This window comes from Peromyscus eremicus, chromosome 2 (assembly GCF_949786415.1).
Source record: "Peromyscus eremicus chromosome 2, PerEre_H2_v1, whole genome shotgun sequence".
NCBI classification, from domain to species: Eukaryota; Metazoa; Chordata; class Mammalia; order Rodentia; family Cricetidae; genus Peromyscus; species Peromyscus eremicus.
In genome coordinates this window covers 156,233,870-156,254,634 of record NC_081417.1, presented here as the reverse complement: position 1 = coordinate 156,254,634, position 20,765 = coordinate 156,233,870, and the positions used below count along the sequence as shown (strand labels likewise).

General features: G+C 52.9%; 2 protein-coding genes across 3 annotated transcripts; both read left to right on the top strand.

The window, feature by feature from the left end:
- Positions 1-1,978: 1,978 nt before the first annotated feature.
- On the top strand, positions 1,979-6,698 carry LOC131904288 (uncharacterized). 2 transcript variants are annotated; one of them, XM_059255363.1, is made up of 5 exons: positions 1,979-2,143; positions 3,275-3,383; positions 4,371-5,491; positions 5,606-5,649; positions 6,079-6,698. In XM_059255363.1, exons 1-5 carry the CDS (start codon positions 2,141-2,143, stop codon positions 6,437-6,439), a joined length of 1,638 nt encoding a protein of 545 aa, XP_059111346.1. In that variant the 5' UTR covers positions 1,979-2,140; the 3' UTR covers positions 6,440-6,698. The 2 variants fall into 2 exon arrangements, with proteins under 2 accessions (XP_059111346.1, XP_059111348.1); XM_059255365.1 differs by having other exon boundaries at positions 3,211-3,383.
- Positions 6,699-8,474: 1,776 nt separating this feature from the next.
- C2H1orf167 (chromosome 2 C1orf167 homolog) lies at positions 8,475-20,596 on the top strand. Its single transcript, XM_059255924.1, has 12 exons — positions 8,475-8,488; positions 8,658-8,833; positions 9,348-9,534; positions 10,570-10,756; positions 10,907-10,965; positions 15,712-15,969; positions 16,629-16,872; positions 18,862-18,958; positions 19,152-19,290; positions 19,430-19,544; positions 19,806-19,916; positions 20,410-20,596. The coding sequence occupies exons 1-12, from the start codon at positions 8,475-8,477 to the stop codon at positions 20,536-20,538; spliced, it is 1,716 nt and encodes a 571-aa protein (XP_059111907.1). The 3' UTR covers positions 20,539-20,596.
- The last annotated feature ends 169 nt before the right edge of the window (positions 20,597-20,765 follow it).

Below are 20,765 nucleotides of genomic sequence, written 5' to 3'. Positions count from 1 at the left end.
ACGTATCCCTCCACAAATAAATGTAATTAAACCCTAAAGGTACCTGAGACCTCTGTGTAAGACACAACTGTTTCGTTTTGTTTTGTTTTTTGAAACAGAGTTTCTCTGTGTAACTCTGGCTGTCTTTGAACTTGCTCTGTAGACCAGGCTGGCCTCGAATTCACAAAGATCCCCCTGCCTCTGCCTCCCCAGTGCTGGGATTGAAGGTGTACGCCACCACTGCCTGGCTAGGCAACTGTTTCTTGATTTCACTGTGCCTCAGTTACCTGATCTGAAAAGTGGGAATAAGGTGGGCTGTGGAGCTGGCTCAGTGGGTAAGGATGCATACTGTCAAGTCTGCTGACCTGGGTTTGGTTCCACATGGTGTAAGAAGAGAAAGCTACTGAAAGCTATCTTCTCATCTCCACATAAACGTCATGGCACCTGGGCATGTGCATGTGCACACACACACACACACACACACACACACAATAAAAATTAAATTAAAGTGAGTATAAGAATTATGTGCAACTCGGGAGCTGGTGATGGTTGTGAATAGTGTAACCTTGATGTTCAATAAATGTTACAGCCTGTTGTATGTATTGCTGTGATACCTCACAGGGGGAAGGGTGACCAGTCTGTCCATCCAAATAGCTGTTCGCTTATCAATTGTGTAAACATCATGGGGGTACCTTTACATGATTTCAGAAGGCTGGACGTATCCTCCGAGGCTCCATTCTGGGAAGCACGTGTGTGTGAGCCAGAGATGGTCTGCAGAGCCAGTGGATGGCTGTGAGGCTGGAGGCTGGACACAGCTAAGCGCTTTCCTACCCCAGTGCCTTGAAAATGGACTTCATTTAAAATTCTGTACATAATAGAATTACCTCTGATCCAGACTATGAAAGAGCCAGTCTACTGACACCTCTACTCCGCCTGCCCCCACTGCCAGTGAACCTAGGGCTCCCAGTTCCCAAAAGGGAAACTGATCTGGGGACACACAGACTTGGAAAGGGGAGCCTTGGACGGGGTAGAGTGATCTCAGCTGGAATGTGCTTTATGGAAGCTGGGGTGACGGAATTTAAAAAGAGGACAACCATTTCTTCAGATGGCAAACATGCGTTTAAAACAGAAACTCAGTGCAGCAGATGGACCTGAGGACTGGTGGCCAGGAAGACGGGTTTGAAGGAGTCTTTCAGAAAAGCAGCCAAGAGATGATGTGGAAAGGGTTCAGTGAGGTTTACAAGATGAGATGCGGGAAGGTAGCCGAAAGGTCTCATCCATCAGGTTTAGGAAGATACTTGACACGGATTTCTTTTTCCACTTATTTGTTTGTTTTTGAGACAAGGCTCACTATGTAGTGCTGGCTGTCCTGGAACTCACCCGCCCTGTAGATCAGGCTGGCCTGGAACTCACTAGAGAGCTTGCCTAGCATGCACAGATCGTGGGTTCAATCCCCAGCACCACTTTTAAAAAATGGGGTGTGGGGGTTGTCATAGAAAGTTTGGGAATTTGTCTAAGGCCACCCAACAGCACAAGCCTTGTGACTTGCATCCAAAAGTACACATTGCAGAGTGCACTGTGGAGCTGCCCAGGCAAAGGCTTGCAATGTGGAAAATGCTCGATGTTTGAAAGGAAGCGATATCGATATCAGACCAATATCAAAGCACTCAGAGAATGGTGGTCGGTTTCCAGCCATTTCTGGGGGGACCTGTGGCCTGAAGACCACAGACAATGTGAAAGAAAGAAAGAAAGAAAGAAAGAAAGAAAGAAAGAAAGAAAGAAAGAAAGAAAGAAAGAAAGAAAGAAAGAAAGAAAGAAGAAAGAAAGAAAGAAAAAAAGGCTTCTCATAGCCTTATGCCTTGTAACTGAGATGCAGGTCCTGGGCCAGGACCTCAGCACAGAGCACGTGCAGCTCATTTGGACCTACGCCCGCGCAGGCATCTGCAACTTTTGCTTGGGAACGCGCAAGGCACGCTGGAGACGGGGCGGGGCTAGGCGAGCACGTTCTTATCTTTGAAACTCTTCCACCTCACACTTAACGTGGTCGTTAGCGGTCCTCTGCGGAGAGCCCCTCCCGGCTCAATCCTGATTGGTTAAAAGAAAGGTCCCAAGGAAGACTGAGGGCAGGTCCAGAAGGGCAGGAAACTGGTCACAGGCTCCTATGGTGAGAAAAGGGAGGATCTGAGGGTCCTTAGGTGGGCGTGGGGGCTAGAGGGCAGGACTTAAAAAACGGGAGTGGACGGAGAGGCCACCCATGCTTACAAGCTAGCCCTCAGCAGAGCTGCCCAGCTGTAGGACTGTGCAACCGGCTGGTGGCCTTTCTAAACACCAATAGCCTCGATTTTTAGAACTGGGAAACAAATCTTAGGACTGACTGCGGTGCAGAGTAAACAGCAGAATGCCTGCTCATGGCTGAGCTGGTGTTTAGCGTGGTTCAGTCACTTAACACATGTGCCAGGCTGTATGCTGCGTGTATATAGGCGAGACCACCATCTCTTCAATACACATAGTGATGGTACATGCCAGGAGGAGCACAGACAGGGCACAGAGAGTAAGGTGCTGCCATGGATAACAGAAGGGCTTGCTATGATGTTTGAGGCAGGACTTAAACACAGGAAGGAGGGAGGGAGAAAAAAAAAAGAAAAATAAAAAGGCTGGTGATGTGACTGTAGTGTGCTAGCCTAGCATGCAGAAAACCCCGGGTTTGAGCTCCAGCACTGCGCAGACTAGGCATGGTGGCACAGCCTGTAATCCCAGCACTTGGGAAAGGGGGTTCAGTATCATCCTTGGCTATACAGAGCAAGTTTGAGGCCAGCCTGATCTACATGAGAAACTCTCAAAACAGAAGAGCACGTATTGCTCTTCCAGAGGATCCAGGTTTGCTTCCCAGCCCCCACATGATGACTCATGACCATCTGTAACTCCAGTTCCTGGGGATCTGACATCCTTAGATGGGTGTGGTGGCACACACCTTTAATCCCAGCACTTGGGAGGCAGATGCAGGTGGACTTCTGTGAGTTCGAGGCCAGCCTGGTCTACATAGTGAGTTACATAGATCATCCTACCTCAAAAAGAAAAAAAAATCAAAAAAGAAGAAAACTATTACAACAGAAAGGGGAGAAGCTATGTGGGGCAGTAAGCAGAGACCACAAGGGGCCTATGCAGAGAGGGACCATGTCCGGAATAGTTGAGGATATGGCCCTGTGGCCAGGGTATCTTCTTTCTCCACAGAGCCTGACTGCCCCTTTCCCTGTTCCTATGCTGAGAATCTAACCCAGGGCCTCATATATGCCAGGCTAGTGCTCTGCCCCACCCCACAGCTGTCCCACAGCCCATGGAGCCAAGACCTGCCACCAGACACAAGGAGAATGTACCCCCAAAGACTGTGACTGTCCTGGGGCCAGGTAAGAAGCTCACTGAGCCTGGTAAGTCAATGGCGGTGGGGTCCTCCCCAGTTACCTGCCTAGCACCTTCCTAGCTCTGGAGATTTCCTTCCCAAGATTGGCTCGGTTGGTACAGCATCATCTCAAGGGAGGGTTCTTGAGAGGGATGGAAAGGTGGGGCCTAGGGATGGAAGGGTCCCAAAGGGAAGGATCTTGGGAGGGCACCCGCCCCTAAGGAGTCCCTGTTGGTAGGACCTTAGGATTGTAAGTCTTTGGGCCAGAGTCACTGGAGGGTGAGGGTCTGAGAGTGAGGGATCTCAGGCTATAAGAAGCCCACAGAGCTGGTCCAGCCGAGGGCACAGACAGCCCAAGAACAAATTCAAATTCTAATCCCCCCTTTTTTTGTTTTGTTTTGAGACAGGGTTTCTCTGTGTAGCCTTGGCTGTCCTAGAACTCACTCTGTAGACCAGGCTGGCCTTGAACTCACAGAGATCCGCCTGCCTCTGCTCTCAAGTGCTGGGATTAAAGGCATGTGCCGCCATCGCCCAGCCAAATTCTGATTTTATTCCTGGGTTAGTTGGGGTTACTGGAGGGGAGTCAGGGGGTACGGGTAAGGGTGGGAGTGTTCTGAGTGACCACTGGGTAAATTGTAAGCTGGTCACCTTTTACTCTTTTCTTTTCTCTCTTTTTCCCTCTCAATTGGTTGCCAACAAATCCAAAGCCCTCTGTACACCCTGGTCCCAGCTATAAACCCCATCAGGGTCCCCTCTCCCCCTCTTCTTCCGTGCTTTATGTAGCCAGGCCTCATGTCAAACCATGTCACCACATGGCTCCGAGGCCCTGGGGCCTGGCCTGCACATTGGCTCCCTTAGGGTGGTGGAGCTGAAGTCCTGTCTCCCTCCCACCGGGAACCCTGCCATACCCCAGCTCTGAGGCCTGGATACCCATTTGTCTTACCCGAGAGCCATCACCTGGTTCCCAGGGTGTGGCTCTCTCTCTTCCTTCTAGAACTGAAGAGCCCCTGGAAGAACCTGGACATCAGCCTGGGGAGTGGAGGAGGCCGGAGGATGCCCGTATGCCAGGCCACCACATACTCCCAAGGCTCAGTGCTATGCCAGAAACCCTACCAAGTCCAAAGTAATCTGGCCAGCCCTCGTCCCTGCCTGGCCCTTGCCCTGAAGGACACAACTGGCCAACCAGGTGACACAGGTCTCTGGCAGCAGAGTAACCTACAGCTTCCAGCAGGGAGGTCCCAGGGGAGGACCCGTGAGCCCTTCACACAGCAGAGTAACCTGTGCTTCCAAAGGACCACGAGCCCCCATCTACAGAACAGCTGCCTGTCACCAAGTGGCCCATCCTCCCACCAGAGGCAGACACACCAGGTCACAGACACCCCCTGCTTAGACTTGAGGCTCTCTGGGGGCTTGAAACCTCTCGATGGGTACACATGGCCTGACCCCAGTCCCTGCTATGGTTCAGGGAGCTGGGCACCCAGGCTTGTGGGGCAGCCCCTCACCTTGGAGGACCTATCTGTCTCTGCCCACAGCCAGTCTTGGGCCCATTTCCGTTCTTCATGCAGCACTGACCACTGGCTGCTGGACTCCATCCAACACCTAGGGCCTGAGGCAACCTGTTCAAGGAGCCAGACATCCCAGGAACACCCAGGCCCTACACAGAGGGGCCCCCACACTGGTGGTAGCCAGTCCACCCCTGCCCAACCTTGGCCCAGCCACCCCAGGGAAAGTGTAAGCCTCCTGGAGACTCTTGGGGTCCAAGCTAGACTCTCAGAGTCCCCTGTATACAAACCCTTGTCACATGAGGCCGTTCCCACTCTGGAAACATTGGCTGGGGATTCCTCTGACTCAGACCAGGAGGTCCTTTCTACCCAGCACCTTGGGGCAAGAGAGAGAGGCTCCCCAGGCCTTCCATATAACAAGAGGAACAGAGGGCACTTCAGGGTCACACGAGAGGCAGGTAGCAGAGAGGCCAGAACTGAATCTCCAGCCTTTATCAGTGTCCTGCCTGGGCAGGAAGGAAGAGAGAAGGCCCCACCGGAAATGGCAGGCAGGGATGGGAAGAAGATGGCCTCCTGCCCATCAAATGGAGCCCCAACTGAGAATACTCTGCAGGTAGAAGCCCCAGGATGCAGGGGTCGGTCGGGGGCACTCCCAGAAGAAGGGCTTGGCTGGAGATGTCACCCCTACTCTTTAGTCTGAGAACCGTCATGGCTTTTGTTTCTGCAGAACAAGGCTCAAAGCACTGGGAGCTCAGATCCCCAGGCAGCTTGGTGAGGCCCTGCTGTAAGGGAGTGGGGGTAGGGTTGGGGACCGCTCCAGGGACAGCTCCTGACCTGTCTGCCTGTGCCATAGGGACTTGATAGAGATAGACATCTGATGGCAGAGCCTCAGCAGGATTTCAGAACTATCTTCACACTGTCCCTCATGAGAAACCAGGGGCCTCCAGGGCCCGAGGACAAGTTCTACACCCTTGGGTTTGGATCACTGGGAATTGTAGACATCAGTGTAGTGGGGCAATTCTGCTCTCTCCTGGACCTTCTTGCTTGGGGAGTTGGGGGGTGACTTTAAGTCCAGGGATCAGCAAAGAGATCTCTGCTTTGGAAGGGGGCATCACCTTCACAATTAATAGAAAAGTTAGATGGGATCCTAGGGAGCTGAGAGTTGTGTCTATCCCCTCATCAGTCCTGCTCTGTCCCCAGCCAGAAGCTGCTGTCCAGAAGTTTCAGAGCCTGGAGGAGGCACTTGTCACAGAGGCGCCAGGCAGCAGCTAAGGCCATAGCTCTGAGCCACAGGCAGCTGGTTCGAAAAAGCCTCAGAGTACTGAGCTGGGTCCTACGGCTCCAGGAGGCCCGATTGGAGGCAGCATTGGATCAACATGCAGATAGCCTGCTGGCTTGGAGCTTCCAAAAGGTCTGTGTTCTCCAGGTTGGGGTTTGGGGGCAATGCCATGGCTCTGGTATGTCTGAGAGGAGGGCTACATCTACTGAGAGGGCATCTGCTGGGCCCAGGGTGCAGCTCATGACTCATCTCTCCAGCTCCAGGTCTGCTGTTTTTTATTAGTGAGTTGCTAGCTTGGCCTGAGAGGATGTGCGGATGTTCTTCCTCCTTGGGTACTGAGTGAGGGAGGAAGGTTTGCTTCCAAAGGAAAGTTTTGTCTCTTGGGATTCTTGCTGCATTCCGTCATTCCTGAGGAAGTGGGGTAACGTTAGGTTAGGACCGGAGCTTTGGTGGCTGATGGGAGTCTCATTCCAGGCCTCAGCTGGCATCCTTCTGCCCGTTGTCTTTTGACCCAGCTCTTGCAGCAGAAACAGGAGCAACCCTGCACCCAGGCTGCATCACCATTCCTTGCTTCTAGGGGAAGCCCTTCCTTAGGAAGAAAAGTAGCCGCTGACCTTGCCTGGAAATGCAGGTGAGCTTGGACAATAAGACTGGGCAATGTGGCCTAGGCAGCTGGTGGCCTACTCCCCCGCCCCCTGCCCTGCCCCTGCCTACCAGCTTCTTTAACAGAGAACCGGGATGAGGACAGAGATTTGGACAAAAACATGCCAGTCATGACACCATTTATAATTATAGAAGAGGCATAGTTAGGGCCTATGTACCCATGTGGTAAGCTGTTCAGTAACCAGCCAATATAATGTTTGTTTTTATTTATATTTTATACTTTTTATTTGTGTGTGTGTGTGTGTGTGTGTGTGTGTGTGTGTGTGTGTGTGTGTGTGCTTGCATGGTTGTATGTGCACACATGCATGTGAGGTTCCCAGGGTCCAGTGGGTCCCCTGGATCTGGAGTTACAGGTGGTTTGTGAGCTGACAGATGTGGGTGCTGGCTGAGGCTGAACCCTGGCTCTCTGCAAAAACAGCCAGTGCTCTTAACCACTGAGCCATCTCTCTAGGCCCCGTAACACCTTTTTAATCTGTGGGCCTTTTTTTGATTCTATACCTCCATGTTGTAGCTAGAGTTTTCCTGCCTGGCCCACAGACAGGACAAATCTTTCTCACCTGCCAGTCCCACAGCCGCTCAGACACAACCAAGTAAACACAGAGACTTATATTGCTTACAAACTGTATGGCCATGGCAGGCTTCTTGCTAACTGTTCTTATATCTTAAATTAATCCATTTCTATAAATCTATACCTTGCCACGTGGCTCGTGGCTTACCGCCATCTTCACATGCTGTTTGTCATCATGGCAGCTGGCAGTGTCTCTCTGACTCAGCCTTCCACTTCCCAGCTTTATTCTCCTCCTTGTCCCACCTATACTTCCTGCCTGGCCACTGGCCAATCAGTGATTTATTTATTGACCAATCAGCAACACACTTGACATACAGACCATCCCACAGCACCATGTTGATCCCCCCCTCCCGCCCCTGGCAAGAGCTTTTAACACTGGAAGTGACCTGGCAACCTAGACATGGTGAGTGAAGGATGGATTCATGGAGGATGAATCGTTAGTGGTGGAGGGATGTGAGGACAGGGCACCACACAAAGGGAACAGAGTATGCAAGGGCCTTAATGACAGCCTAAAGAGCCAGTGGAGTAGTGAAAACTCATAGTCCCAGCTACTCAGGAGGCTGAGGCAGGAGGATTGCTTGAGGTCCAGGAAATCAAGGTCATGTTAGGCAATGTAGGAAGACCAAACACATTAAAGAGAAAGCCAGCTCTGGGTGGTGGTGGTGAACAACTTTAGTTCCAGCTCTCAGGAGGCAGAGACAGACGGATCTCTGAGTGTGAGGCCATCGTGGTCTACAGAGCGAGTTCCAGGACAGTCAGAGCTACACTGAGAAACCCTGTCTTGAAAAACCAACCAACCAACCAAACAAACCCAAAACCCAGCAATAATGAGCAGCTAACACACACACACACACACACACACACACACACACACACACACACACACAAAGCAATGTTTTGAGACTGGTGGAAAAGGTGTTCTAGGCCAGGTCCCATGTAGCTTGGGAAGGAGTTGAGATTTTACTCTAGGGGCAAAAGGGACCCCCAAGAGGCTGAGCAGGCACTTAAGCTAATTGGACTCATGATGAGGGAAACATCACTCTGGTCACTGAGTTGGAACCACCAGAATGAGTGAGGCAGGGGTGGATGTGGGAGGCCAGGTGAGAGGATGCTGGGGCCTCCAGGCACTCGGGGATGACATCTGTGGCCTGAGCAGACGCCATGCTCAGTTCCTCACAGCCTTCGAAGGCTGGGGCCACTGAAGTGTGTGCGTGGCAGGAGGCGGGTGGCTGCCGGTGCTGCCAAAGGCAGCTTCCCTTCGTTCTCCAGGTGCTTCAGGGCCTGGTACCAGTTCGTGCAGAGAGGGGCCCAGTGCAGGAGACACGTGGTCCACCGAAGGGTGCGGGTCCTGAGGACGTGCCTGGGACGGTGGATGGAGTTGAGGCAGCTCCAGGCCTCAGATGTGGCAAAAGTGACTCAGTTGGCCCTCTACCGGCGGAAGGCGGGTGAGCCAGCGACAGACATGGGTGTGTGTGTGTGTGTGTGTGTGTATGTGTGTGTGTGCGCGCGCGCGCGTTTCCCTCCAACCAGAGCCCCAGTTAATTAAGCTCCGGGCCCAGTGAAACTCATGACTATTACAATGGGAGAGGACTGAGGTGGGCCTTTTTTTTTTGAGGGGGGGGGCAGGGCTTGCCAGTGCTAGAGGCCTGGGAGGGGTTTCCAGAGGGAGCAGGCCTTGGCTGGGCTGCACCCTTGTCTCCATCCAAGCTGTTCTGGGCAGGGACTATTCTGGTTTAGTGTTGAAAGCATGTGGTCCTCTGCTCCGGGAACGCCCTAGTCTGCTGGAGGAGACATGTAGTCCCTTCCCACGCTGGGGAAGATGGGAACTTGAGGCAGCCTGCTGGGGAGCATGTGGAGGTCACAGGAGGGCAGTGCTCACGATGGGGAGGCCCAGGAGGCCTGAGGGTGCAGCTGCTTGTTTGTGAACAGCAATTTAACCACTTCCTGCCTTCTTCCCAGGGAATAAGGCCCTCAACATCTTAGTCCCAGGAACTGCCACCGCTCATTGCCTGGAGACAGTGGTCCAGGCCCAGGAACTACCCAAGGAGCCAGATCGGTGCTCCCTGTGGGAAGCTTGCCAAAAGTTGGCTCTGCAACGGGCCCTGCTGCTCTGGAGGACGCGACTCTACCAGCACCAGCAAGCTGTGTAGGTGTCCAGAAGCTGATGACACCCGGTCAGCCCTGGGCACAATGTGGATACATGATCCTTTGGGACCTAGTCAACATCCCCAGCCTTCCCATGGCCTTGGCAGGAGGCCTGATGTGATACATTGTGTCTCCCAGCAGGTATCAGGCCCTGGGAAGTGGCAGTGGAACACGGAGACAGTGACCAAGCAGAAAGCTGCTGGGGCCACTTTCTCCCAGCTGCCTTTGCAAGGATTCTGAGCCCAGGCTGCTGACGCTGTGGGACTGGAGGCTGGGGTCATCAGGAGCCAGCTTCTAGACTAGACTGTCAGGGAGAATGAGCCAGCAGTCACAGAGCTAAGAATTCTGTTTTAACAGGGCGGTGGTGGCAGGCACACTCTTTTAATCCCAGCACTCCGGAGGCGGAGGCAGAGGCAGGTGGATCTCTGTGAGTTCGAGGCCAACCTGGTCTACAGAGCGAGATCCAGGGCAGTTAGGGCTACACAGAGAAACCCTGTCCGCCCCTCCCCACCCCCCCAAAAAAAGAAAGAAGGAAAGAAGAGAAAAGAGAATTCTGTTGTAGCAAGCATGGTGGCACGTAGTTCAGGATGACTAAAAAATACTGGCAATCCTCCTGCCTCAGCTTCCTGAGTCACGGTGGGGTTATAATCGTGAACTACTATTCCTGGCTTGTGTTTGATTGTTTCTGATTTTGTTCTGTTCTGCTTTGCTTTGTTTTTTAGGAAAAGTGGTTTTTTTGTTTGTTTGTTTGTTTGTTGTTTTTGCTTTGCTTTAACTGAGTTCCCCACTAGAGGGCAGTGGACTGGGCTGTCACTGGAGTGACTTGTTTGTCTTTGGTGGTGCCGGGCATCAGGTTCTCAGACTCATGCACACTTAGCAAGCGGTCCACCGCCGAGCTATGACATCATTCCTTGATGCTCTGAGTGATCCATTGGTTTCAGCTGGTCAAGGCCTTCCAGCTGGGCCCTCTCACAGCAGGCTTGCCCGAGTCGTGGGTGTTGGGAGTCCCAGAGACTCACCTGCCCCCCTCCCCTAGCTCCTTTTTTCAGGGCATGCAGAAGAGGGCTCTGCAGTACATCCTGAAGCTGTGGCGCTTGAGGGTCTGGGGTCTAGACCCTCCCTCGAGCAGCATGGAGACCATGTTAGCCCTGGAGCCATGGGGCAACAGGCCAGGAGGGGAGGCCTGGCTGGGCTGCAGAAGATCAGGAGGGTCACTGGAAAAGGTGAGGGGCTGGAGTGGGGTAGAGATGGGGGACCCAGGACTCACCCCTTAGCCCCAGCCTCCCAGGGCCCCCACCCTCCTGGAGACCTTCCTGGTGGGCATCCTGTGGGCAGCCAGGTGGCAGGACAGGCTGTGCCTTCTTCCCTGGCAGGTGCGGATCCAGCAGACTCAGGGCGCAGTGAGGTTGTCCTGGCGTACCCTCCAGAGGCGGTAGGAACCCCTCCCCAGGAAGGGAGAGCCTTGTTGTCCACTGTACAGTGATGCCATTGTCTCCTGACTGCTCCTCCCACACATCCTGAGCCTTCCCAGCAGCAGCTGTGGAGTCTGCATCTCAGGGGGCTCACATCCCAGTCAGCCTGGCCCCCAGAATTAGGGCCATTCAACTTCTCATGTCCTCGGGCCCTATCCAGCTGTGAGGGTGGGAGTTGGGGCAAGAAACTCTGTAGTGTATTTCTCTCCAGATGTTCTCACAGGGCAGGGCTTGAGAAGGGACTTGCTTTGTGCCTCTGGCTGTGTGATCTGGGACAAGTTACTTGACTTCTCTGTGCCTCTGCTTCCCTATCTGTAAAATGAGGACAGTTATAGTATTGACTCCGATGGCTGAGCACTGGACTTGGCATTGGAGGTTAAGGATCCTTTTCTAGTCCCATCATCTGTCATTGTGTCCTTTGGAAAGCCCTAGACCCCTCTAATCCCCAGCAACCCATCCTCTCCTTGATTGGAACTGGGAAAAAACCTGCCCGGGCTATACCTGTTGCTGAGGGGAGGATGGAAGAGGAGCTAGAGTAAGGCTAACCCAGCAACTGTGCTTAGATTGGACATTCCCCTTCCTTCCCAGTGTCCTCCTCAGCTGGAGCCACTGGACTGCAGCTCGAGGGCCCTGGAGAGAGCTAGATGCTCATTGGGCCTGGGATCAGAGCTGCAGGGCTGGGATGGGTCTGTGGTGGCGGCCGTTGGTACAGTGATGGGCAGTGCAGAAGAGAGTCCAGGAGCGGGGCCAGGGACTGGTGTGAGTGGCCCTGAGCCACCGGCTCTCCTGCTAGCAGAGTGAGCCAAGGAATGGGTGGGACATAATAGGAGAAGAAAAGGCCAGGGTCCCTTGGTGACACTCGGAGTTCCACAGCCCTCTCAGAGCCCAGAGCTTGGATCACATCAAGGACTGGGTGGTAGAGGGAGGGCCTGCGACCAGGTCTCTGTTTTTCTGTTTTCTTCTGTGTGGATCTTATGCCACTTAAGTACTCTCTGCTCCGTTATTTGTGAAACAGGCATAATAGTGTACATGCTTCATGGAGTGACTGTGGGACAAACTCCAGGCTAGAACATCAGCACCCTGTCACCTCCTCGCCCCTGTCACCTCCGCTTTGCCTGGCCTCCAGGAGTTGCTGGCCTGAGCTCTGAGGTCGAGGAGGACGGAGTCCTGGTGCTCTCGGGGCCATGATGCTCGTTAGGCAGAAGAGTGCCGAGCCAGCAGCCTGGAGAGGAGCTTGTCTGGGGAAGGAGGGGCTGAGTCCTGGCTAGCTTTCCAGGATCCTGGCTCAGCAGAAAGGAGGACCTTTCTCTTTGTACTCAGTTTGGCCCCAGCCAAGTCACATCTGCAGGGAGCCTCCTTGCTGAGCAGCAAATAGCCCCGATGACACTTGAACATTTTATGTAACTAATTAACTTCAGTTCTGGGGATGGAATCCAAGGTCTTGGCGTGCTGGGCAAACGCTCCAGTCTACCACTGAGCCACACTCCCAGCCCCTACGTACAGCTTTGTTTTAATTATTGAATTAGTTAATTGGCTGTGTGTGTATGCCACAGCTCTTGTGTGGAAGTCAGACGACAACTTACAAGAGTCGATGTTCTCCATCATATGTCTGAGTCCAGGACATTTAACTCAGGTTGTCGGCGCAAATGTCCTTACTGAAAGGGTGAACGGCGCTGGTTGTTCTGCCGAAGAGTCACGAGCCATGGTTACCAGAGTTAGAGTGGGCTTTATTAGAGAGAAGAGGGGATAGGACAGAGAAGCCAGGCCTGGCGGAGAGGAAACAGACAGAGGTGCAGAGAGAGAGTGTGTGGGGGTCCTGTGTGGCTTTTTAAGGCGGGGACGCAGTCACCCGCTGATGACGTAAGGCATTAAACCTGGAAGAGTGAGAGCAGGATCCTTACACTTACCGACTGAGACATTATGCCAGTTCCCTGCTTATAGTGTTTTGTTTGTTAGTTGGGGGGGGGGGGGTGTTGGTTGTTTTTCGAGATAGGGTTTCTCTGGGTAGTCCTGGCTGTCCTGGAACTTACTCTGTAGACCAGGCTGGCCTTGAACAAGCCGAGATCTGCTTGCCTCTGCTTCCCAAGTGCTGGGATTAAAGGGGTATGCCACCACCGCCCAGCTAGCCCTGCTCCCTGCTTACAGTTTTAAGCCACAGACTTTTAGCATCTCATGGTGTCAACAGAGCAAGAGGGAGTCCGATGGCTTAAGGGGCCACTCTGTTTCCTTTTCTCCCATGAGGCTGCGGTGAGGGGTCACCCAGGGCTGGAACTACTTCTGAAAGCTCTGTAGAGGCCAGGCATCCACTTCTAAGCTCCCTTGTGGGGATGCTGATAAGTCTTACCACAGGGCATCTCTGCAGAACCTGCTCATACAGGGTGAGCAATCCAAGAGGCAGTGAGAATGTGTGCCTGAACTAGAAAGTCCTTTCTCATATGTACATGCATATGCCAAGGGCAACCACGTGGAGGTCAGAGGGAGTTGGTTCTCACCACTCACCATATGGATCCTGGGAACGGAACTCAGGAATTCAATCTCAGCAGCAAATGCTTTTACTTACGGAGTCAGTTTGCTGGCTCATTGGCGGCCATTTTCAGTGTCCTCTATGCCCACCAGTTTTGGTAATGAACTGTTAGGTGGGATTTGATCATTTTAGAAAGCTAGGGTCCTGACCCCTGGGGACAGCTGCTTCTCCAGCTCGATACTTGTCCATCGGGACTGAACGTTAAATTTTAGAGTTTTTAGAGAGAAACTGGAAATCTAAACTTTTTTATTTTTTATTTTTTTTTGGTTTTTCGAGACAGGGTTTCTCTGTGTAGCTTTGCGCCTTTCCTGGAACTCACTTGGTAGCCCAGGCTGGCCTCGAACTCACAGAGATCCGCCTGGCTCTGCCTCCCGAGTGCTAGGATTAAAGGCGTGCGCCACTACTGCCCGGCTAGAAATCTAAACTTTTAAAAAAAGATTTTATTTTTAATCATGTATGTACATGTGTGTTTGTGTGAATATATGCCATGTGCACGCTGGTGCCCTCAGAGACTAGAGGCATTGAATCCCCTGACGTTTGAGGCAGTTGTGAGCCACCTGATGTGGGTGCTGGGAATGGAACTCTGGCCTCTGGAAAAGTAATACACGCTCTCACTGCTGAGATGTCTCTCTAGCCCCTGGAAGTCTAGATTTTAAAGTTTACTATTTTTTTTTTTTTTTTTTGAGACAGGGTCTCTTGTGGCCAAAACTCATCTTCAATTTGCTGTGTAGCTGACTGTGGATAACTTTGAACTCTTGGATCCTCCTACATCGAACTTTCAAATGCTGGGATTATAGTCCTAAGATACCAGGCCTGAATTGTGCAATACTGGGGACCAAGTATTCAGACATACAAGACAAAGCATTTCCCAACTGAGTTATACCCCCCAGCCCCTAGATTTTTAAAACAATTGAGTTCTTCTAATGCCTAAGCATTGTCAAAATCTTCAACAAAAAGAAAATTTGAGGCTGGGAATGGCATCCACTGGGGAGTGTGTGTTTAGTTTATTTTTTTTTTTTTTTTGGTTTTTCGAGACAGGGTTTCTCTGTGTAGCTTTGCGCCTTTCCTGGGACTCACTTGGTAGTCCAGGCTGGCCTCGAACTCACAGAGATCCGCCTGGCTCTGCCTCCCGAGTACTGGGATTAAAGGCGTGCGCCACCACCACCCGGCAAGTGTGTGTTTAGTATGGGTGACATTACATTCTGGGTTCAGTTCCCAGCACTAATAAAAAACAAAACAATTCCAAAACAAACAGAAATGCCTCAACTACCTGAATGCAAAGCCTGGTGACCAAAGGCATTTTAGCTAGCAGATAGTATAGGGCAGAGGGCTGGCTGAGCAGGGTGCAGGGGCGAGGCTGGGGGAGTCCCGAGTGGCTCTTGGTCTATTTGGCCCCAGGACGGCAGTTTCTCCATGAACAGTATTAGAGGTGGAGGCAAGTCTGCCTCCAGGTTCTGCAGAAGGCCGTGTTTGGGGCTGGCAGCAGGCGGTAGCGTGGACTGGAATGGAGAATGCCTTCGGACCTGGGGGCTTGACTGAAGACTGGGCAGGAGGGCTCTGTCCTCACCACTTGGTAAAAGCAGGGAGCCCAGGGCCATAAAAAGTTCTGGGATTCTGACTGGAGGCCTGGGACCTAGGTAAGGTGGGGACCTGAAGAGAGTTGGCCTAAGCCAGAGGCGGTGGTCAGCAGCCTCTCATTACATTTGGGATTGATGACAAGCCTCACAGTCTACCTCCTGACCAGACCAGTCCTGTGACTTCACAGGCCAGTGAAGGTGACAGAGATGTTTTCTTCAGCTGTGAGGAGGTCCAGGTCCTCAATCCTCTTACAGTGGCCAGAAGAGGGTGAAATCATGTAGCCCAGGCTGGCCTCCACTATGTAGCCAAGGATAACTTTGAGTCTTGATCTTCTTGCCTGTATATCAGGGATGCTGGGCTTATGGGCATATGCCACCATGCCTAGTTTATTTGGTGCTAGAGATTGAACCCAAGGCTTTGTGCATGTTAGGAAAGCACTTTACCAATTGAGTTAGATCCCCAGCCCTTGGTTTTTTAAGCCTAGGCTAGCCCCAGAGATCCTCCTGCTTCAGTGCTGAGTTCACAGGCATGTCTGCAGGTATCACTTTGAATAAACACAACACCCAACTGAGGCTGACCCCTCCCCGCCCCGCCCCCTGTACAGCTATTTCCAGACCTGGTGCCAGCGCCTGAGGAACACAGGAGTGTCCCAGGACCAGCATCAAGTCTTCCAGGACGACCTGAGAAAAGACCTGGGGGCCACACTTGCTGGCTCACAGGAGGCCTGCAGAGCAGGGCCCCCAGCACAGGATCGCCGCTGTGTGGCCCAGGCCTCTGTCCTGGGCTGGAGAAGCTTTCTGCAACAGAGTGGAGCTGACAGGCCGCTGAGGAAGGCCCAGACCCAGCAGGCTTTTGTGGTTTGGTGAGTCTCCCTGGGGCAGTGCTGTGTGGCCCAGCAACAGTCAGGAAGGAGAGCGCAAGTCCTGACCCCAATCCAGGTGGCCCTGTGCTGGGTCCTGTGGATGCCTAGGCCAGGGTCACCAAGCTCATGCTGTCGGGCACCTGACAACCAGGTGAGTGCCCAAGGCCTGAGGGCAACCTCATACTATGCTTCCAGCTCAGGTTTTGAACTTGGTTTTGGTAAGGGTGGAGCATATTGGTTAGTTGAGTGGTGCCTGCTGAGTGTCTGGGTGGCAGGAGGGTAGAGACACTTTGATCTTTGGAGCGGGTCCTGATCCTGCCACTTTCTAGTGTGACCCATCCTTGGAAAAGCTTCTGACGTTAACTGCCTTGCCTTGCAGCCCTGCCAAGTGTGTGCATGTGCTCAACACAATAAATGGGCAGTGCATTGGCATCTTCCCAGGAGAGGGGAGCAGAACCTAGCTGTTAGTTAGGACTGCCCTCTCTGTCCCTTTAAACAGGATGCTTGCCCCTGATGTGTGTGATACTCTACCGACTTCTGATGCACATTTGGTGGATGTGCATCAGAAGAATAGGGATGGGAGGGGGCCCAGGCCTGGGCATTTGTCTTTTGCAGAGCCCTAGAATCCTGGCTCTAATGGGCAACTCCTTCTTCTCCAGGGTTCTAGAGGTCTGGATGCAGTTAGCAGCCCAGGCTCATGTCCAACGAGCTGATATCACCCAATGCTGGCAGAGGCTTCAGTGTCTCCTTAGGACCCACTGGGTTCAGGGACAGTCAACTCTGTTGAGACAGAGGCTAGAGCCACAGACCCAGGCACACGGCATGGACTTCAGGCACTGGCTGAGGCTGGCCAGCAGAGGGCGCCTCCTGCAACTGATGGACACCCCAAATTTTTTGATACAGGTGAGGTGGGCCCAGGTGTGTGTGTGTGTGTGTGTGTGTGTGTGTGTGTGTGTGTGTGTGTGTGCGCGCGCGCGCGTGCGCCCAAGCGTGGTGGGGAGGAATCACTTCCCCAGTCTTAAAATCAGCTGGTTTCTGCCCACGATGGGATTGTGGCTCTAGGGGCAAACAGACTTACAGACACTACGCAACCCAGCTCTTGGTTGACCAGCAGGAGGACCCTCAGCAAACCTCTTGAGTGACAGCCTGGTGCAAGTCTGGTTACAAAGGCTCTTTGTCTATTAATGACACAGACACAAATTTTTTTTTTTTAGATATATTTATTTATTTATTATGTATACGACATTCTGCCTCCATGTATGCCTGCAGGCCAGAAGAGGGTACCAGATCTCATTATAGATGGCTGTGAGCCACCATGTGGTTGCTGGGAATTGAACTCAGGACCTCTGGAAGAGCAGCCAGTGCTCTTAACCTCTGAGCCATCCCTCCAGCCCCCAGACACAAATTTTTAAACAGTTTTTATGCTTGGGCATAGTGGTATATGACTTCAATCCCAGCACTAGGGAAGCAGAGGCAGACAGATCTCTGTGAGTTGGAAGTTAGCCAGGGCTGCATAGTGAAACGCTATTTCAAAACAAACAAACAAACAAATAAATAATAACAATGATAATAATGATAATGAATTTGTGGGTCAGCAGGGTGGCTGGGCAGGGAAAGGTGCTCGCCATACCAGCCCAGTGACTTAATTTGATCCTCAGAACTGATGTACCGGTGGAAGGAGATAATAAACTCCACAAAGTTGTCCTCTGGCCCCCACCTTGTATACCAAGGCATGCATGCCCCCTCCCTACATTTACACACACACACACGTCTTTAAAAAGATAGATATATGGAGACAGCAGCAATTTTAGTTTTATTGGAAAAAAGTGAAATGTGCCCATTACAGAAAATAAAGTAGAAAGTAGGTTTTTATTTTTGTATGAAAATGGGACCCAGAAGTCCTTAGCTCTGACATAACAATGAGGGGCTTATGGCCTAGCAGGAGTGAAGAGAGCATCACAAATACCAGGGGCAAGAAATGGCACTGCCCAGCAGTCTGAGATTAGCTGAGGGACCAGCCCATGATCCTGACAGGCCGGGCAGTGTTCCTAAGGACAACTCGGCATCACCAGGAGTCCTGCTTCAGATTGCCAGAAAGAACAGAATTGACTTTAGAAAGAGCCTAAGAAAACCACCCAAGTGGCTTTTGCCTTTTAAATGGAATTGCCATAGTGTTGCTGGGTTTCAGAACTCCCAGGCATGGGCCGAGGGCAACGGCAGATTATAGGGTCTCATGCTTTTACTTGTAGATTTTCAGGGCTTTGTAGACCCAGCTTGTATAGCCCAAGTTGCTTCAACTCAGCCTCTTGAGTAGTGAAATTTCACAGGGATACTGCCACCCTTTAAAAGTATACATACTTCATTCTCGCAGTAATGGCCAGGTTCCCATACACTGTGCTCTCGTACACTGGGGCTTCTAGAAATAAAGCAGACACCGAGAGTGGTACCCAAGGCCCTGCTCTTTACCACAGGCACACCCATAAGGTAGCCCACACCTGGCAACATGTGCAGGTGGTGAGCCATCCTGTGGTGGCAGGGAGTCACCCATCTATGTTGTATTAGTTGGGAGCTCGGCCCTCAGGCCACATCTGAGAGGCAAGGCTTCAGCAATGTCCTAAAGCTTAAGTCAGGAGTATAACTTAGCCCTCAGGGATGGCCTGAGCTCCACCACAGGGCAGCTATCATTGTGCCAGTCTCTGCTTAGATGCCTTCAGCCAGATGGGAGAATGGTCAGAAGCAGCACAAGCCATGTACTAGTGGCTTGCCTCCTCTGGAGGGTCTTGGAACGCCTGGGAGACACACCCCCTTATGCACACAGGGGGCAGGAGTCCCTCCTGGTCAGCAGGCTCAAGCCCACTGCATTTGACCCTTGCTCCCCTGCTGTTCCCTCAGACCCACAGCTGCTGGATACCTGTTCTACCAAATGTGTTGCCCAGCCTGGCATGGCAGCACGGAAGAGGCATACAGAGGACCCCATCCTGTGCTCTGAGTAAGGAGCTGAGTCCCTGGTCCCAGCCCTCAGGCCAAGCCCTGTGGAACACTGCCCCTGTTCACAGCTGTCTGGACCATTCCCTCCTGCTGCCATTAGCTCCTTGGGCCAGCCCACAACCTGGAGACCTGAGGGTGGCCACTGCTCCCCAAACCAAGGCATTATCCTCTCTTGACACAATTCTCCTCTCCAGGTGACAGAGAGAGACCCCTCTGCCCAACCTTCCAGTTCTGGCTGCCACTGCCTGCATGGGCACAGCTCTCTACAGGACTAGGCCAGCTCTGCAGCTCTGAGACCAGGGCCCTCCGGGGCCAAGGCGAGGCTCCCCAAAGGTGGCTAGGGCAGGATCAGCTTTGTATGTGCATGGGGGAGGGATGGTCCTCTCAGGCCAGTGACTGGGTGACCCCAGCAGAATGGCTCTGGGGCTCTTGCTCTTCACCTTGTAGAGGTTGTGATGTTCTTGGCCTGCAGGAATAGGTACCTACAGTGTTGGCAGTTCCAGGCTTCCCAGCAGGCCAGGTGTCTGGCAAGGGCATGGCAGCGCTGGGTAGATGTTCACTGGCTGGAGCAGCTGTCTCGGACCCTGGTAGGTAGGCTCAGTTCCTCTCTACCCTGCAGAAGCCCTGGGAGCAACTTCTCTCTCATTCATCTCATCCCTTGGCAAACTCTAGACAGTAACTGCATCTCACTGTGGTCCAAAGCCTTGGGGATGGGACTCAGGGGTCCTTGTCTGCTAACATTTCCTAGATGATGGCCCCTTGTCACATCCCTTTCCTTGGGATGGCAGATGTAGAAGGACCAGGGCTGCCAGGATGGCAGAGGGTCTTTCTGTCAACTCTCTCTGTAGCTCAGACAATGGCACCTGGACCGGGCCTGGAGGACATGGCGGAAAAAGGTCCTTCAGCTGCAGGTGGCCCGCCGGCTGCACCAGCAGGAAGACATCTGGGTCCTTTCCCAGGTGGCTCTACCTCCCTTCACTAGCCAGCCTTCCAAAACCCGTGTCACCTTTGGGGAGAGCCATGCGGGGGAGGGGTTGTCCCTGCTCAGCCCCCTGAGGGCTCCTCATTCAGTAAGTTGGTCAGTGGTTACAGAGCACACAGCCTCAACATTAGAGCCCTTGACTGGTGGCCTTAAGCCCAGCCCAGTGTCACAGTCACTCAATCTGAGAACCAGGCTGTTTGTGGCACCTGCTGCCCATGCTGGTCCCGGTAGGGCCTGGGTCAAACACAGGCTTCTCGTTTGCAGGCCACTGGGCACAGCTTCCCAGGTTACAAGTCCAGTCTATTCAGAGCCTGTATATTTGGGCTGAGATAGGGTGGGTTGGCTACCAGGGTAGAGAAAGGGCCTCTGGTTAAGACAGAACATAGCTCAGGTGTCAGTCTGACAGGCCCAGTACAGGCCCTGGAGGGAGCCTGAGACAAATGGCATTTCTTGTCCCTCCCTGCCTCCAGGCCTTTGAAAAGTGGTACCAGCACCTGGTAGCCAGGAGCCCACGAGAGGAACCAGCAGCACCTGTGCCCTGGAAACACTTGACAGCAGCCCAGATGCAGCAGCTGTGGAATAAACAGAGCCAAGCCTAGACCTCTGTGGGAAGGAACAGGCCCACAGCTGGAGGGGTCAGCTCCCAGAGCTGGGGGGGGGGGGGTGTCGCGGGCGGGGCGGGACAGCAATAAAAGGACCTCCTCATCCTGGCTGCCTCTGCTCAGTCCCTCCAAGGCTTCTCTCCACTGCAGTCATCTGGGCCTGGGAGACAAGGGAGAGGAAATCCCCTGCTCTACCTAAGTTGCTCTATGGACAGCTTCCTCCC